Source organism: Lactuca serriola, chromosome 9 (assembly GCF_051521515.1).
Source record: "Lactuca serriola cultivar US96UC23 chromosome 9, Lser_US96UC23_V15, whole genome shotgun sequence".
In the NCBI taxonomy this organism is placed as follows: domain Eukaryota; kingdom Viridiplantae; phylum Streptophyta; class Magnoliopsida; order Asterales; family Asteraceae; genus Lactuca; species Lactuca serriola.
The window spans coordinates 40,830,034-40,849,027 of record NC_136416.1 but is presented as its reverse complement, the minus strand read 5'-3'; the positions used below and the strand labels follow the sequence as shown (position 1 = coordinate 40,849,027).

At 33.9% G+C, this 18,994-nt stretch overlaps 1 protein-coding gene across 1 annotated transcript; it reads right to left on the bottom strand.

Annotated features, from left to right (window-relative positions):
- Positions 1-3,792: 3,792 nt before the first annotated feature.
- Positions 3,793-5,730, bottom strand: LOC145075584 (uncharacterized). The gene is made up of 4 exons (XM_079021779.1): positions 5,230-5,730; positions 4,536-5,138; positions 4,365-4,451; positions 3,793-3,993 (listed from the first exon to the last, which is right to left on the bottom strand). The coding sequence occupies exons 1-4, from the start codon at positions 5,728-5,730 to the stop codon at positions 3,793-3,795; spliced, it is 1,392 nt and encodes a 463-aa protein (XP_078877905.1).
- Between the last annotated feature and the right edge of the window lie 13,264 nt (positions 5,731-18,994).

The following is an 18,994-nucleotide window of genomic DNA, read 5'->3' as shown; positions in this document are numbered from 1 at the left end:
TTTCCCTAAACCGACAGTCGATGGGGAAGAATTTGGAGTTAATCTTCATAGAGTTCATCAGTCGGTGTTGGTGCAAGAGAATGACGTCTAAGAGAGAGAGAGAGAGAGAGAGAGAGAGAGAGAGAGAGAGAGAAAGAGGGAGAGAAAGAGAAAGAGAGAGAGAGAGAGTTTATTTTAATTGTTTTTAAATTGGTGGTAATAAAACGAAAATTGAAAATTAAATAATAATGGCAAAATCGTCTTTACCAAAAAATTCAAACCAAATTGGACCAAACTTGCAAGAAAATGAAACTTTTGGACCATTGATGCTAGTCAAAACTGTTTTGGCCCAAACATGCTAGTTCTGGCATACCATAGGGACCATTCTTGCAATTTTGTCTAAAAAATATTAGGTTATTTTACTGAGTCAAGTAAAAGGTGAGGTCTGGTTCGGTTAATCAACCTGTTTGATGATGTAATTTTGAGCTTTTGGCCGAGTAAGAAGAGTAAAAAGAGTTGCAAGAGTCTTATCGGATTAACCGAATACACTGATTGAATTAATTTCCAAGAAAACTCTCTTTTGCATGGCCCTAAGACGCCTTGAGGGACATTCCCTCCCCCTTGAACGACATTTTCATCATTGACTTTTTCACCATCGTCGGTTCGGACATCATCAACTTCTACCTCACTGGTCTCTGCATCGCCAACTTCAGCCTCATCGAAATCAGCTTCACCATATTTTTCCTCTCCAACATCGGTTCTCCAAAGCTTCTTATTTCTCCAAGGTTTTTGTTTCACCTTGCTTCTGATTTATGTGGCTGATAGCTTATTTTATTTCCTTATTTTTATTAGTTTATTTTATTATTTTAGCTTTTTTATCATTATTGCATTGTATTTTATTTATTTTCTTTATCATGGATTGTACCTGGGACTTTTTATTTTGCATGAGGTATTTTGTAGAGTTTTGGAGCTTGTTGCGGTTGTGGATTAGCTTGAAATGGGCCTAGTGGGCTTCCAAGGCATTATTGGGCTTTGCAGATCCATTAAAGGAGATTTCGGCTTAAAAAGCTAAAGACTTGGATGAAGTGGGCTTGTGAAGATAGGTCATGGATTATTATTTTGGGTTTGGAGCATCTATATTTGAAGCTAAAAGATGATTGGTTAATTTCATGTGGGATATGGAGGGGGACCAAGGGAATTTTGGGTAGTGGAATGGTGTAGTAGAGGAAAAATGAGTCAATAACATTCCAACAATATTTGCACGGGTAGATTCTCATGTGCGCGGGTACCCGCGCAACTGCCCAGTTTGGGCATTTTGGTCATTTGGCTTACCATTTACCTTGGGGGATTGGATCTATCAGTAATGACTTCGATTTTACACCATTGGAGACCAGGAGAGGGCGGTTTTTGAGCTAAAGACTCATTTCTTTTCATCTTTCCAAGCTATTGGTAGTTTCTTTATGCAATTAGACTTTTGTGATTGTTATTCTATTGCCATGAGTGGCTAAATCCTTTATTTTGGTAGACATTGGCTAAAACCTTTGAATGTTTGTGGGTTTTTGAAGGATTTATGCTTATTTATCATTTATCTTATGTCTATTATTCTAGTTCATATTTCCTATGTTTGTTTAATGCTTTGATCATGATCTTGGTACTTTAATAATCAATTGTTGGTTTATATCTTTGGTTTAGCATTGAATCATTGAATTTACTTAGATTAAGGGCTTTATGATGGTAGAAATCATCTCTAGCTTATGAATCATAACTCCTTTATGGATGTGTAAGCATTGACATCCTCTAGGAATTGGGGATTCCTTCATTCTTAAGGCTAATCAACTTATTGGGTTCAATTGCTTCAATTGGATCTTTGATTTTGATTAAGAAGGTTTGTTGTGGGCTTCCCCAACCTCCATACAACTTATGAGGAATCTTGGCATATCATGCTTCATGACTGCTATAACCAATTTAGGATGAATGATAAGTTTCATATTAAATCCTAATGATAAACACATAAATGTTCATTGTGTTGAATTGTCTTGGTTAACCAATTCTCTCCAATAGTTGAGCATCTCATCACCTTGCTTAATTGCAAGTTTTCTAGTTATTCAAGTCTTCTAGTTTTCAAGCAATCATAACACTCCCCCCCCCCCCCCCCCTTTAGTTTAACTGTAGTTAGTTAGTTTATTTACACTAGTTCTTTTGGATTGCATTGGTAATTGAATACAACCATTTTCCCGATGATTAATACCCCTTTTTACGATTATATTACGTTTTATTTGCAAACAAAGGATGTAATTTGTTTGGTGGACTTGACATCCCACCAGTGGCTTCTATCATTATTTTTGTTTTATTTTTTGTAGGGTTGGAACCGAAAGTGAGTACTTTTATCTTAAAAGAATCATGTCATTATATTCGCTTGATTTTGCATAAGTAATTTTGGCTATAGCCGATATATTATTTGGTTTGATAGATAGGATGGATGAGTGGGCGAAAACAGAAAGCAATGGAGAATGAACATCCCTTGGAAAAATCACAAAGGTGAATCTATGGTTGAATTATAGTGAATACTTAACTTAGAAAAAAAAATCAATGGCCATAGAAATTGTTCGATTTTAGAATTTCAGTTTTCATGCGATTGTGTGTATGTAGTTTGGTTTTTGAATCCGTTATGGCATCTGGTCAATAAAACAAACATGAAAAAATATTTGAAAAATGTGAAGACTAGTTTTTACTTTAAGTTTTGGGTAAATTACCATAAAGAATTGATCTTTTGGAGGTTGTCAGAAAACTCGAAAATTTTCAAGAGGAAATGGTTTTTTCAGGAAATTGAAAATGGCTAAAATTTGCATTGCTTCCAAATGTACCAGGAGGTTGTTTTGGATTAAGGATGGGCATTATGGCCAAATTTGAAAAAACAACAATTTTGTATAAAAACTAAAACAAACAAACAAAAAAACTAGATATGCAATTATCATTTTGATTTGATTTGGTTGGTCATGTATTGAAATTTATCTTTGAATATATTAAAAGGAAAAAAATCACTTGTTTAAACTAAGTGTCATATATATATATATATATATATATATATATATATATATATATATATATATATATATATATATATATATATATATATATATATATATATATATATATAGAATAGAAGGGTAAAATGATCATTTTTATCATTCATCACAGTCAGGCTCATAATTAATCAAACATAGTTTCATATGTAGATTCAGTCAAGTCAAGACATCTGACTCGATCAGATCTAACTCAATCAACAACTATTCAACAGCCCCTAAGACAAGAGGTATATATTAGTAAAATCTTTTATTGATTTAGTATGCATGATACCAAGATGGTATGCCGAACGGTGTCATGGGCTTTTTGTGAACGATAAGTGTATGACCAAAACTTATGTAACACCTATTCGACACCAAATTTTGGTAGACAAAGATATTACCACACACTTCAACCTTATACGTCCACGCTTCCCTATTTCTAGTATCGTGGGTCGGTCATGTATGCAATGATTTGCTGAGCTCATTAAGCTAGTTTCTTTTGTATGAACTTTATATTATATTGTGAATTAATCAATTAATAATATAAAAATTATATAAAAACTCATTCCATTCCTTATAGGTTAACCAAACTATTCTATTCCACTATCTAGTCAATCATTTTCTTCGTTTTTCTATCCAACCAGAAAGACGACATAAAAAAAATCCAGATTCATCCTTTCAAAAGTCATATAGAGTTTAAAATAGTAGCAATAAGCTTAATTAAAATAGATACTATGAACCCAAATATCTAATCGAACGATATGACGGATAATGCATCACTACGATTTTCTTCTTCTGAAATCAACACAGCTTCTTCTTCTGACTCCCTTCCAGCATCTCCAGCCACGGATAATTTGTCACTATGACTTTCTACTTCTGAATTGGAACCAACTTCTTCTTCCGACATGCTTCCTCCATCTACACCAAAATCATTGTTTGGCACAAGATCCTACAATACAAAAACTGTTGTTATCAACAATTGTAAATATATATATATATATATATATATATATATATATATATATATATATATATATATATATATATATATATATATATATATATATATATATATATATATATATATATATATATATATATGGAGAAAATGAATACTAATTAATGAACCAAATTAATAGAAGCAACATGCTTAAGTTTTAACAATGAAAAGTTAAACTGTTAAATAGCAAGCTTAGAATGATCCATTATCTCTTCTTCAAATTGATCAGTAAAAGCAATAACAATTCTAATTTTCTCACCTAATGAAGAAGAGGGATAATAGCTAGTTGTAGTGTGTCCAAAAAAGTGATGCTTTTTTACCTTTAATTTCTTCATAGATAGTAATGCCCTGAACCAATCAGTTAAAGCTGATCTTGACGTTAGAGATGCCTTGAGGAGTAAAAGTGCCTGTGAGCATAATCAAAGCAAATGGTGTCATGCTCATGCATGTAAATTGTTTTAATTAACTTAAAAGGATTTATTAATATTTACCTCTTGTTCACCAATGCTCAATTCAAGAAGCTCCATATCATGGATAGGAACACCATGTGTGTTAAACTTTGAAATTGTAGCTATTGATGGACACGTTGTTACTTTCAAATCATTGGAAACCATGAATATTGCTGTTTGTTCTTTTTTAAGGAAAGAACCTTGGCGTTTATTTACTTCATAAATCGGCAGCAAGTCAGTCACACAAGCATATCTTTCTGCAATCTTTGGGCAAAGTAACATCGTCTTCACATCCTCAGATGTCAAGTATTCTCCCAAACTTGAAATACTATTGTAAAGATTACTTATACCCATTAATGGAGATGAACCAATATCCTTTGTTAAACGTTCATATGCACCAAATGGGATAGTTAAGAAGCTAAAAAGAAGTTCCACAAAATGATTCTCCACTTGTGCACATAATACCTTCTTCTTTGATTTTTGTATAAGTAATTTTATATTCTGAGTCTGAATCTGGCCAGAGGTAGTACTGGGAATTGTTAATGTAGAGTTTGTGAAGAACGATGAACTTGGCTTTCTTCCCCCCAACACACAATTTGTTAAAGAATTATTCGTAAATAGTGACCACTTCAGTAGATGTATGAACTGAAATAATAATTTGAATAGTGAATTATCTATTAAAACTAAACGATAACTTTTGAACTATTCCATTATTATATATAAAAAGCTTAATTACCTCTTTTAAGCCAAAGTTCACGGTTTTCTCCTGTAGTTCATCAATGTAGTCAACACCAAGAGAATTAAGAAGCTCAATGCTTTTATCAAGCACAATAGGTACTACATTGAGATCATCAGTAATGATGAACTTGGCCTTCTTTTTGAGAAAAATTTCCTCATGCGGCGCCCTTTGATCATGATTCAGATTTACTTTAAGTTTTTCACAAAGATGAGCTGATGAATTTATTGTATGAACTAGGGAACCCTTAGATTCAAGGCTTGAGAAATGTGTTATATTTAAATTCACAACACTTTCATGGAGAGAAGTCAAGCTTCCAAGTTTTGTATACGTCGAGTCCCCTGGAAATATTCTTGAGAGCTGTCTTGCGATTGTTCCAAGAGGCAAAGTGAGAAAACTGAAGAGGATTTCCACAAAGTCTTCCTCAGCTTCTGCAAACATCACCTTTTTCTTCTTATCATCAACAAATACTTTCAGTGGTATTGATGTTTCGTTTCCCATTGCTCTGATCAAGTAAACAATATCAAAAAAAGAAATCAACATTCAACAATATCCAATATCATGTATTTATCGATACCAAACAGTTTTATGCATAATTTGTTTAATAATGTTATTAACTCAAATACTATTAATTAAAACTACCGAATGCATGTTAAACTCTACTTACTTGCAGATGATCAATACAAACACATCACTAAAATCGATTTTTGGATCGTGATTTTATATGGCCGAATCAGGTTACGTTAATTCATCTTAACATTCAATACGTTCAAATACACTACAAGAATAAGTAGCTAAAGGGACGCAACCTATAGGGACGACAAATGTCGTTGCTATAGAGGACCTATAGGGACGACACGTCGTCTCTATAGGGTTGACCAATTTTTTTGACTGGTTAATTTATAAGGGCAAATTGTTGTCTCAATAACGTGGGAACTTTGGCGGGTTTGTGAAAAGCTGTAGAGACGATACCTCGTCCCTACAGATCTAAAAGGATTTTTTCTTCTTTTTATATTCCTCTATTCACAACAGCAATTATATAACTCAAATACCGATTGTTTCTCTTTCTCCCTTACTCTTTCTTGAAATGGATTTGTCGGATATTACAAGGAAGTTAGGGCTTAAGGAATCGAAGCAATTCGTCTGTAAAGCCTTTGAGCATTGTCACGTCTCTGATCTTCAATTTGATTCATCTAATGCCGGATTCCGAAATCCTAAGTTGTTTGCCCCTGTTACGATTTTTTTCATCAATTTCTATTCGATCGTCACACCGCAATAAAGTTGAGTAGATGTATGAGAAGCCTTACTTTAGATCTTTCAATGTGATGTACAACAGAATTTGTGTCAAGCATGTTCATATCTTTTGCTTTGCATATCATCATCATGCTTTTTATTCAATTGATATGTATAATGTATCAGATCAAACATTAAACAATCATTTCGTGATGAAGTACATGATTGACTTGATATTAGGGAATTAGCTATTCAATTTGGATGTGCTACCATTTTAGAGATACCTGCTAAAGTGGTCTATTAACTTTACTGACAGAAGGTGATTTAGAGAAAGCCTGATTCATCAATAATTCAATATTGTTCACTTCAAGAACCAGATTGTGAATATCTTCATGTAATTTATAGCTGCCAAAGTATTATTGTATATGTAAATGTAATTAATGGAATGCGTCAAGCATGGTCTAGATAAGAATTAATATTCCTCCCAACACTTTTTATTCCTTTATTACATGCTTGTAAGCATTTTTCAATCAAGGCACAATCCAAATTGGGATCTTAACTATAGGTTTTTAGGAAAAAAAGACAAATGTGTAATGTTTCTATTGATCTGTTCATAATCTTGCTATTTGAAGCTAGCTAAGTGTTTGTGAATGGTCATTACCTTTATATTTTGATCAACTACTATAAATGTTTCTTGTTATTGCATGAAAATAGTCTAACTATGACAACTTTTGAAATCCTAAGTTGTTTGCCCCTGTTACGATTTTTTTCATCAATTTCTATTCGATCGTCACACCGAAATAAAGTTGAGTAGATGTATGAGAAGCCTTACTTTAGATCTTTCAATGTGATGTACAATAGAATTTGTGTCAAGCATGTTCATATCTTTTGCTTTGCATATCATCATCATGCTTTTTATTCAATTGATATGTATAATGTATCAGATCAAACATTAAACAATCATTTCGTGATGAAGTACATGATTGACTTGATATTAGGGAATTAGCTATTCAATTTGGATGTGCTACCATTTTAGAGATACCTGCTAAAGTGGTCTATTAACTTTACTGACAGAAGGTGATTTAGAGAAAGCCTGATTCATCAATAATTCAATACTGTTCACTTCAAGAACCAGATTGTGAATATCTTCATGTAATTTATAGCTGCCAAAGTATTATTGTATATGTAAATGTAATTAATGGAATGCGTCAAGCATGGTCTAGATAAGAATTAATATTCCTTCCAACACTTTTTATTCCTTTATTACATGCTTGTAAGCATTTTTCAATCAAGGCACAATCCAAATTGGGATCTTAACTATAGGTTTTTAGGAAAAAAAAGACAAATGTGTAATGTTTCTATTGATCTGTTCATAATCTTGCTATTTGAAGTTAGCTAAGTGTTTGTGAATGGTCATTACCTTTATATTTTGATCAACTACTATAAATGTTTCTTGTTATTGCATGAAAATAGTCTAACTATGACAACTTTTGAAACCTAATGTTCAAGATTATAAAAGTGAGTTTACTACATGGGACTCAGATACATAGAAAAGTTATAACTTGGGAAAAATAATGCAAATTGGAAGGAATTAGTAAAAACTAAAAAGATGTTGAAAAGTTATTATTTCAGGCAGTATGTGCAATGATGTGGCTGACGAGCAGTTTTCCAGAGTGTCTCCTCCACTACCTGATTGTGTTGTGCGACTTTCTAACACTATTGCCACCTCATCCTCTTCCTGGAAAGAATGCTTCTCATATCACTGCCATTAGCTGGATGAAGTATTACTTTGCTGATGTCACTCCCTCTATCACCAATCACATTTCAACAAGGGCCTTGTGAGTACATTTCTTTTTTGTGACATGACAAAAGCTACAGTCTTTTTAAAACATGTAGGCTTTAATGTTGTTTATAGGTGAAAATGGAGTGTCATGAAGAAGGGAAACAAGGACAAACAAAAAGTTTGAAAAGGGTAGATCGGATACCATTTAAGATTTTATTCTTACATAACATAACATAATATGGTGATGAATTTCTTTTAGTTTGATTTAACAAACAAATTAAACATAATGAGGTGATGAAAAAGGGTTCTGCAATTTATGTGCCTGTATCTATTGCTGAATCTAGAATCTCCAAGAGATTTGATACAATTCCAACTGCATCTTTATCTCCAAATGAGGTGATGAAGAAATTCAATATTTGCAAAGACTTTTCATGTACAAGGCATGTCTTTCTTTATTTCTATAATGCCTTTCATCTTGTAAAAAACAGAAATACATTATTTTTTTAGTTCATTGATGACATCATAATGAAACTTTAGGATTCTGCTCTACTTGTTCTGAGCCACCAAAGGTGCCTTTAAAGGTTAGTTCATAATGAACTTCATTAGGTCAGATTTTATGATTTTTTTTCCTGTAATCATTTGTATACATATTTACTTTTTAGGGGAATCTTGTTGTTCATAACAGCATGGATGCACTTGCAGCTGCAGCATTATGTTATGATTATGATGAAGGCCCTAAACTGGTAATCAATCAATCTCATGCATAAAATTTAGTTACTTTTACAGCTGCAACGTTTTACTTGTTAATTGAACTTAATGGTTTAAGCATTTTTTTTTCATCATTTTGATACTAATTTGGTTACCTTTTGAAGCATTTATAATATTTCTTGTTAGTATCAAACCTCTCTCCTTATCCACCAAAATATAGGTAAGAAGAAAATGATTATTGGCCCTATCTCCTTTTTAACCAGTTGGATTTCTTGAATTTTGTGGGGTTTTTGTTGAAACAGGGGAAAGATGAGCTAATATTTTTATGATCTGTAAGTGTAATTTTATACTTTAATGTGTGTATAATTCCTTCAATCATATTTTAATATGTTAATTACTCTCCAGATTGCAAGATCTTTATGTGGAAATTAAGAACTTTATGTTTCCAAAGTTATTGTATTTGTCTATTTAAGTGTTTTATGTGGAAATTAAGAACTTTATGTTTCCAAAGTTATTGTATTTGTCTATTTAAGTGTATATTTCATAAGGCAATGAAGCATTCAAGAAGTGATTTGTGCAAGACTTCAATCATATGGTGATAAGTAATTGTATTTTGCTGCTTCTAACAACCATCAGGTGATAAGATTGTGCGTCTAATTAGTTTGTTAATTACTTTCTAATTATTGGTGAATTCTATGGTTTTTCTTTTCTTCCTTGTTACAGTTCCCTAATCAATAAAACACTAGTTTATAGTTGTTATTGTTGTTTTTATGTTGTGCTTCAAAAGTTCGCTTTTATGTTATCATGGTGTTTGTTCAACTGCACATGGGAAAAAAGGTGTGAGAAACTGGAAATTTTTCAAAAGTTTGTGGGCATACCTATAGAGACGACATGATATCTATAGCGACGGCAAAAACTATCTATTGCGACGGGGCTATAGAGACGAGAGCTATAGAGACGACATGTTGTCCCGGACACCTATAGTGGACGACTTTTTTAACCTATAGAGACGACATTTGTCGTCCCTATACGCCCCGTTTCTTGTATACCCTATTAATGACTACATGTATACTTGAAATCTAGAGCCGAAGTTATATTATATATACCTCAAGTTTACAGAAACTTCAATATATGCCTTCGATCACCACTATACGTACTCCTGCTATTAATTCTTTCTCTCAATCAGCTTGTATTCTTTTAATATCAACGATGATTATATATATAGTTACGAATTAACCACAGGGATGATTCTAGAATGAAATACGGGATAATTATTGATGCCTCTCTAAATTATGCCAACTCCATATTTTCCTTGTTTATCTTCCAATCCATCTATATCTATATTAATATATTATTAACATAAGTACAAACCTGTCATATTATTAAAAAAATAAATAGACTATCCTCTGTTTAAATTTTAAATTTATTCAAAATAAAATAAATAATTTATGTTTATCCTTATCAATCTCAAAAAACTGCTGGATACACAATAACACGCAGAGAATATTAACAAAATGCATGAGAAACCTAATTGGATCGAATCATTATCACTTTGAAAAACTCTTTAGTAACAACATATATAAGGACCTCTTCCGCAAACTAGCTATTAGTTGAAGCTTGTATTTTTTTATTTTTATGTGTCCCTTTAGTAAAGTAGCTGGAAATTTTTAGAACATATAAAATTATATAAAGTCAAAACATAATAATAAAATATTGATTGTGTAAATTATTAAACTGGGACGTTCTCAACTTGGTTTCAACGACGGAATTAGCTACCGATAAATTCTCTAGCAAAATTTGGGCATATAACAAAGGATTCTAAGCAGATCTAGGATGTAAATGAAATTTATTTTGATTATTCAGCATATAGGACATTAAGGAGGATTTACCGAGAAAACAATCTTTTACCGAGGGATTCAACAAATAGGACATTAATGGATTGTAGCCTTCAAATGGTTTTTTGGTGTGAAAAATAGCTAATTAAATGATTATATAATATACATTGTTAAGGTACCTTGGACTGATGAACTGGGTGGAAAAAAATCGGACTGGACTAGACTGGACCGGACTGAATATGGTTGGACTGGATATAAAAAATAATTTGTAAACCACAATGGCAAGTCTAAAACAAAAAACCATGTGGTTCCTATTTAAGTAAAACCGAGAAAAATGAAATAGTTAAAATTACTAGTTATGGGTCGGGTCGTATGTAGTGTAGTGCTGTAAAAATAGGATAACTCGCTCAAGTACTCCGCAAATTACTTGGACTTAACCTTCTATTGAGGCGAGTTTTGCCTACTTGGCCAAGAAAATCGGAAATCTTTAAAACTCGATCCAACTCAAACTAATTCAACCTAAAAATGGTCCTTTTTCGGACTAGATCAAGTTAGACCGATAAAAATCAGTCCAACATGCAAAAAATAATATTAAATGACTAAAACTAATTTAAACTTAGAAAGAAAATAAGTCTTGGATTTTATTTATTTTTTTTCCTTAATAATTCCACTCAGCAATGTTGGAGTGGGAGGTAGAAAGCTTTACTACTTAAACATTCCATAATAAACCTTTCCATCACTTTTTTTTTATAGATAACAAAAATGAGATAGTTTTTATTCCAATGACCATGTGGGTTAGGTATAAATAAGCTTATAAATCAATTAACTAGATCACCTATTTTATCTAATATAGGTCCTAAAATATTTCAAGGTGACTCTTAAATTTTGTCCTATATAACTTATTATAAGATTTGGAATTTAAGGTGGGTCATGGGAAAAACCTACAATGCATGTAAATTCTCCCTTGCTGTAGCTTTTGGTAAAAATAATCATATTACCCTTTTACAATGAATATTAATAATAACTCTATTTAACATACATAACTTGCAAATTAACATTTTTAGTAAAAAAATTATTTAAAATTCTCATATTAAAAAAATTATAATATCAAATAATCAAAATTGCTTCAAAATTAACAAAGTTCTAAACCCAAATGGTTTCTAAAATCAATAATTTCAAATATAAAAATAACAAATTTCAATTATCTTTTTCCAATATTGTATTCGCAAAAAGTAGTTTGATAGCTAAGTCCAAACCATTCCACATTGGTAATAAATTCAAGTTTTTATTAAACTTTTAAAAAAAACATACATGATTTCTCAAGGAGACAACTCCATGGTCTTCAACTCTTCATACATGATTTTTAACCATTAGTAGAAAACACAATAGACCTAGTCATTTTCTATATTTCCTCGGAATTGGTAACGAGCTCGTTTTCAATTATCTGTGTTATTTCTTTAGATGTCACTTTCTCTTTTTATTTTGCGTCGAGTCTTTCGGATTCTGATGAGAGGAAGTTGCAGTGTTTTGAATATTACAAGGCGATGGAAAATTTTCTCTTTCTTCGTTATCATTTTTTTTGTCGCATCAACAAACGATTCAACAATACAACCTGTAGCTCGATCTTTACCAAAACATTTGTCAGTTGCTCGTATGCAGAGAATGGTTTATTCGTGACATAGTTCTTGTTTGGATGTTTCTAGTAAAACAAACAAAGTTAGGGTAAAACCATATAGTTAATACTTAGATATGCAGACAGATAATATATATAATCACTAACCTTAGATATTCATCTAATATCTTAGAAGAATCGACTACTACACATTTGTGAGCATCATCCTAGCCAAACCCGTTTGTATTATGCATATCATATGCAACATAAAATTTAACCTTTAGACTTTTGATATTGTTTTGCACATGCTTTGTTGCTATATTAATACCAATGACTTTGTCCCGCAACTTTAAAACGACTTGATCATAGGTTCCAGGCCTAAAGCTTCCGTTATCACCTCTATTGCCGATGACAACAGTGTCTTGAAGGATGGTAATCAACGCATCCTCTTCTTCGTGAGTCCGTTGATACCTATCTACATGATTTGTTATCTGCTTTTGACATATTATACATAAAAAATGTAAATATATAAAAATGGAAAATATTAAAACAATTAATCCGGTTAAAATTAATAAAAAAAAATACACAAAATTCAAATTTGTTGACGTCCATAACAATTACAAATAACAAACTTATAAATAAAAGTTCTAAAATTAAAAAAAAAAAATCTAATAAGATCTGGTTGACATTGAGAATCAAACATTTCTTGGGCTAAATCACCCTTCCATTGAGTCCATTTGTTACTTGATTCAACAACATCGACAATTTGAAATTGATTAATTTGGCTGCTCTTTCCTGATAGGTATATCTTCAACAGTGTTTGACGTGTTTTCCTCTGGATCCAGAGCCATGTGTTTCCTAATAAAGTTATGCAGTAAAGCACATGCTATGACTATTCTCCCTTGAATTCTTATTGGAAAAAATGAAGGACTTATTAATATAGACCCAACAACTCTTTAGTAGACCAAAACACCACTCAATAACATTTCTCGCTTGTGAGTGTTTCATGTTAAAGTATTCCTCCTTATTTGTAGGAGCATGTGTACTTCCTTCCCATTCCCGTAAATGATACCTAGTACCTCTATTTGGTGCCAAAAACCCTTCACCATTGATATAACATCCATCAGCCAAATAATAGTACATATAATATAAAAAGTAAAAGGTATTAATCGGTAGTCTAACCTTCCCAACTAGCTAAGACATAGACAAAATTCACGTCATGATTTGCAAAAACCTAATACATTCATTGATATATTATCCTTTCTTGCTCGGTACCTTGGTTTATCTGAGTCAAGGACACTAACTTCGGTATAAGTTCCATTAATTTCTCCTAGACGACCATATAAATAAAATTTTAATGTATTGTTAGTTAAAAACCTAAATTTTATAATATATCATAATAATGTTATAATGGTTACATGGAACCACTTACATCGGGTGTCTATGCAATCATTTGCAACATGCGTTGGGTTGACAAATAATATATAATGCAAACTCATTAAAGCATCTAAAGCACGATGAAAACACCGACTTACTGTTTCCCTGACCAATAATGTCTAACTTGAATACATATATTTTTTTTGTGGTGTGCTAATATGTTTAGGAATTTGGAAACTTGTTCCTCAGTGGTCATTAAACCATCATGTAACATCGGGTTTCAGGTATTGTATTATTTTCGAGTATGTATAGTAATCTTCTTTGGAAACCACGGCGCGGTGAAGCCTCACCACGAAGTGGCGGTGAGCTTTGGGTAAAGCCTAAAGTTTAAGGGTTGAGCCCTATTTAAAGATCCTTAGCCCCCTTATAGGCTTCTCCCATCAGCCTCTATCTCTCAAAAATCGTCCCTTGCAAACCCTAGAGCCATTTTGTTATTTTTAGCGTTAAAAGTATGAGTTTTTGGTGCTTGTGATGGAAAAGTTGGTGGAAGACCCCATTGGGAGTCCAATGCAAAGAAGATCTAGAAGTTCAATTTCCTTTAGCATCTCAAGGAGGTATAAAGTCTTCATCTTGATGAGTTTATGAGTAGATCTATGTATTTTTCACTTTCTTTCTCTAGGCCTTGTTGCCTTGGGTCCTTGAACTTCATAAAGCTTTCAACTTTATGAGTCACCAGGCCATTCGGAGCATCTGGCTCTTTGGATATAGTCTAGAATTGAGTTTGAAGGTCATCCATGAAATCTTGGCCATTTTGCCCTATTTTGACCTAATAAGAGTTCAAGACATGCATGTCTGAGAAGCATCGGCTTTTATGGTGTTAGAGACTCTCTTGTAGCTTTTAGTCAAGTAACCCCACGATTTGGACGATTATTGGTGAAGCCATGAAGTGTTTTCGACTTTAAAAGTCGAGATCTATGCATTTGGAGGGTTCTATTGGATAAAGTTGGAAAGTTTATCCATATAGACCCTATTTTGGACCAGATCTAAGTTGGAGACCTTTTGGAATCAAATGAGGTGGCTGAATGTAGTAAGCTTCTGAAAACCTTGTAACCACGACGTGGCAAGGCCACCGCGATGTGGTGGCGGGGTGGTTTTTGACTGTTTTGTCGTATCCAATACCACAACGTGGTACAAGGGTACCACGACGTTGTAAAGGGTACCACGATGTAGCAGTCAAGCTGAGCTGACTTTTATTGACCTCTTAACCTTTTGGATATGTTTGACCTTAAAGTTACTTTGGGTATTTTGGGACTTTGATGGAAATTGGTCAATTAGTGGTTGTTGGCATTGAGTAGAAAGATGAGATTCGGAGTCGGGCCTTGTCAGATATGTGCAGCTTGTGAGGTGAGTGTTCTTCACTATACTAGTTGGGTCGAAGGCACCAAGGTCGGCCATTTTGGATTGATTATCCTGATTATTGCCTGATTGAGTATTATGGTGATCTGTTAGATCTGTATCCTCGTAAATAGGATAATGTTATGCTTATTGATATGTAAGATTTGTCTGTTTGTCTAATAATTGATTATATGTTTACGAGTTATGTATATGTTGACATGTGTGTATGGTTGGGTTGAGGCGGTCATGCTTTGTGCTAAAGGCCAACAAACCCAAGGCGGTCTGGATAGACTGAAGGCCTATGAGGCAAACGAGTCATAATGAAGGCTTGGAGAACAGTCCAGGCTGAAGGCTCGATGTGGCGGTCCAAACATGTTAAAGGGTCTATATGCATGTTGTTGTTGTGTTATCTATTATTATTTGTTGTGGTGGTATTTTAGGGAAAACTCACTAAGCTTTGGGCTTACAGTTTTGGATTATGTTTCAGGTACCTCCGAGGATCGCGGGAAGGTGAAGGCGTGTAATTTACCCTAAAACATTGGGACCATTCGTGTAATTGACTCTAACTGAGAAGGTTAGATGACTAGAGAGTAAAGATAAGAGTCTAGTATTCTTTTTCCATAAGATCATTTGTAAACAACCTCACAGAATTGGAATCCACCATGCATCTATACTAACCTCACAAGCATTATAGATTAAACCACCACATAAAACAAAAGGATTTTCATTACAGGTAGTTATAAACCTTAGGAGAAATTTCGTTCAAAAATGGAATAAATAATCAAATTAACATAGGATGTATTACTTGCACATTGAGACTCATCATTCGGTTTTCTTTTATACAAGTGTTGTATTTCGTTTTCTAGAACAAAGAGTCATAAGCAAATTTTGTGTTATTTACAGTTTCATTTTCGTTTATTCTCATGCTACATTATGTACATTGTTAAGGAAGCTCAAAGGGTGAGGCTTGTGATGATTGTTGCACTTTGTAAAAGAGTGATGTTAAAGAATATATAGTTACATATGATGGAATTAGTCTAAATTGGTCCATATTTAAGGTAAATGATTATTCACAATTCCTTACCTTTGATTGATCGATCAACACTAGTCTTTGGAACATATGTCTACAATTCCTAAATTGAATAGTATCAAGAATTGAGAAGGGTTTAGTGGTTTGTGAAAACATCAACTTCACCCACATAAAAACATACGATTTTATGGAATTGAACTTAATTAAACCTCAATGTTAAACACCCCCATTAGCAACAAAATCTAATGTTAAGAAATGTTGAAAAAAAACCAGACACAAAAAACTTGACTAGAGCAATGAAGAAATCTACAATATACCAAGACATGAAAAACACTAACACATTTAATTTGTAAAATAAAACCAAAAAGATGAAACCATCATCTATAATTACTGCAACACTTTTTGCTTATAACAGACCATAACCTTCCCTTCAACACCAACCACCATAGCAAAGAAGCAAAACAACCAATGGCATGAGAAAAAAAAAAGAATGGGTATAAGAAAAGAAGAAAAAGAACTAAGGTCTGGTTTTAACATGAGCTAAAAAATCAATCATTTCAAAGAAATCAAGAAATTTTGTAACATACATATATCGATTACTGCTAACTAAGAATTTGTCATTTATCAAGAAATCAATAAACCATAAATCTTTACCAAGAAGTTGTATATCTAGAAATCAATAATTCAATAAATTGATTATCAAGAAATCAAGTAATAACTAACATATACAGGTCAATAGTAGACAAGGAAAATTAAAATCGATCGGGTAAGTAGAGAAGAAGTTTTAAAAAAATCGTACCTAGATGATGAAGTCAAATGCAATGATGAGAAATTGAGGTTGATGTGAATCGAAATGGGTTGGAATGATTATCTAATAATCATGTATTAGGTATGTATAGCTAGAAATCAGGAGATGAAGGCTGGAGACACGTTCATAACAGGGGTAGTTTCATCCAACAGAGAAAAGAAATCAATGTGTTCCGTTCAGTTCCACCTATTTGGGTGGGACTATTTTTTTGCAAAGAACCTCACCTTCTTGTTATCTAAAAGCAAAAGTAGGTCGAATCGGTCGGGCCCCTGCCTCGGAACGCCGAATGAAATAGGTGGCCGGGTTCTTTTTCTACGACCCTTTTTATATGGTAGGCTTGGCCCTAGGATCCCTATCCCTTATGTTTAGGAGCGGGATCCGCCCAAGAACGACCTTTCGGTGGTACGGAAGGTACGAACTCCGCGAACGTCCCTAGCCCCGTTTACTAATAAGGAAAAGAAAGCCTCAACCAGAACCACATTCCTTTTGCGTGTGGATGTAACTAAGTGTTTGACTCTATTGGTCATAGTTTCCTGCTATTGCGGCCGGTGATCGTTTGCGCGCTCGTGAACCAACCCAACAAGCAAGGAAAGGATGCCTATCGGGGCATCTGAGAATGATTTGAGCCGTATGAAGGGAAACTCTCACGTACAATTTCTTTTTTGGGGGGAAGGAGCCCGACAAGCTCCATGGTTCTCATCGGAAATGTTTGATGCTTCTTGGGGCTTCTTTGGCGACTGTGAAGTCACCGAATGAATTGCCGAGTAGATAGATCAGATCCGGACGCAGCTGTTGCTCCGCGGCGATGCGGACTCGACCCGCTCCTACCCACCCCGGGGCACCATAGCATGTCGGGAATAAGGGGGACATATTGAACGTAACCACTCCCTTGTTTGGGGGCTGTGCCGCCCCAATTTTCGATCGATACACAACTGAGGAGGCCAGTTACGAACGTTATAGGTGTGTCAGCCTTTATGTACAACAGTCCACCAGTAGCGGAAGATAGGGTTACCATACATACAAGAGTCTTCCAGTTCTTACGGAACCTCTTTCTTACCAGTCAAGTAGTACAACAGCTGTCTCTTATCTTATATCCCAGTGCGGTGGGCCACCTTTTTAATTCAGTAGATAGAAGAAAGTATTAGATAAGGAGTAAGTGAGTGAGTCCTCGCTGACCTGATGCTGAAAGCCTTAAAAGCATCAATACGATTTCAACTTGCCCCTATACTCTATGAGATAGAAACTTTTTCCATTGAAGGGTCCTCATAGAATGAAAGAGTGAAAGTCTCATTTTGACACTAGCGAGATACCTACTTAGTGGATCTCTCAGTCTACAAAGGAAAAAGTGAGAACTTTAAAATGCCTTTCTAAAATCAAGCTGCAATGCAATAAATCCTTACACCAGTGCTTGACTTCATTGATAATAGATGAAGAAGACATAGCAACTGAATCATGAACAGATGCATTTCTAGCAAGCCAAATCTCCCAGCAACCAGAGAAGATAAAACTACCCTAAAAATCCAATTTTAGATTTGATAGAACTGCCTTGCAACCAGGTCTTGGTGAAAGCAGACATACTATCTTGAACAAAACTATCATTAAGAACACCTTTCAAATAAGACCAAACCTGAGAGGTAGTTTCACCTTGACAAAACAAATGAAGTAAAAGACGAGTCCGGAAAGCCTCCTCAGATGGATCCTAAAAATAGAATAGAGAAGGGTGGGCAGGGCTTCTGCAAGAGCCTCCCCTCTTCCTGGTCAAGATAGATGGGAAAGAGCCTTATCAAGGCCATAACCAGTCTCTTTATTTATATACGTACACCTTTGTTTCAGGGTGGGGCCGCCCTTCCTCCTGCTAATTCGGCCATTTACGAACCTGTCTTTCTCATCCCATTCAATGGAGGACTTTTCAATTCTTGCGATTCCCAGCCCCCTTAGCTTATTTATATATATATATATATATATATATATATATATATATATA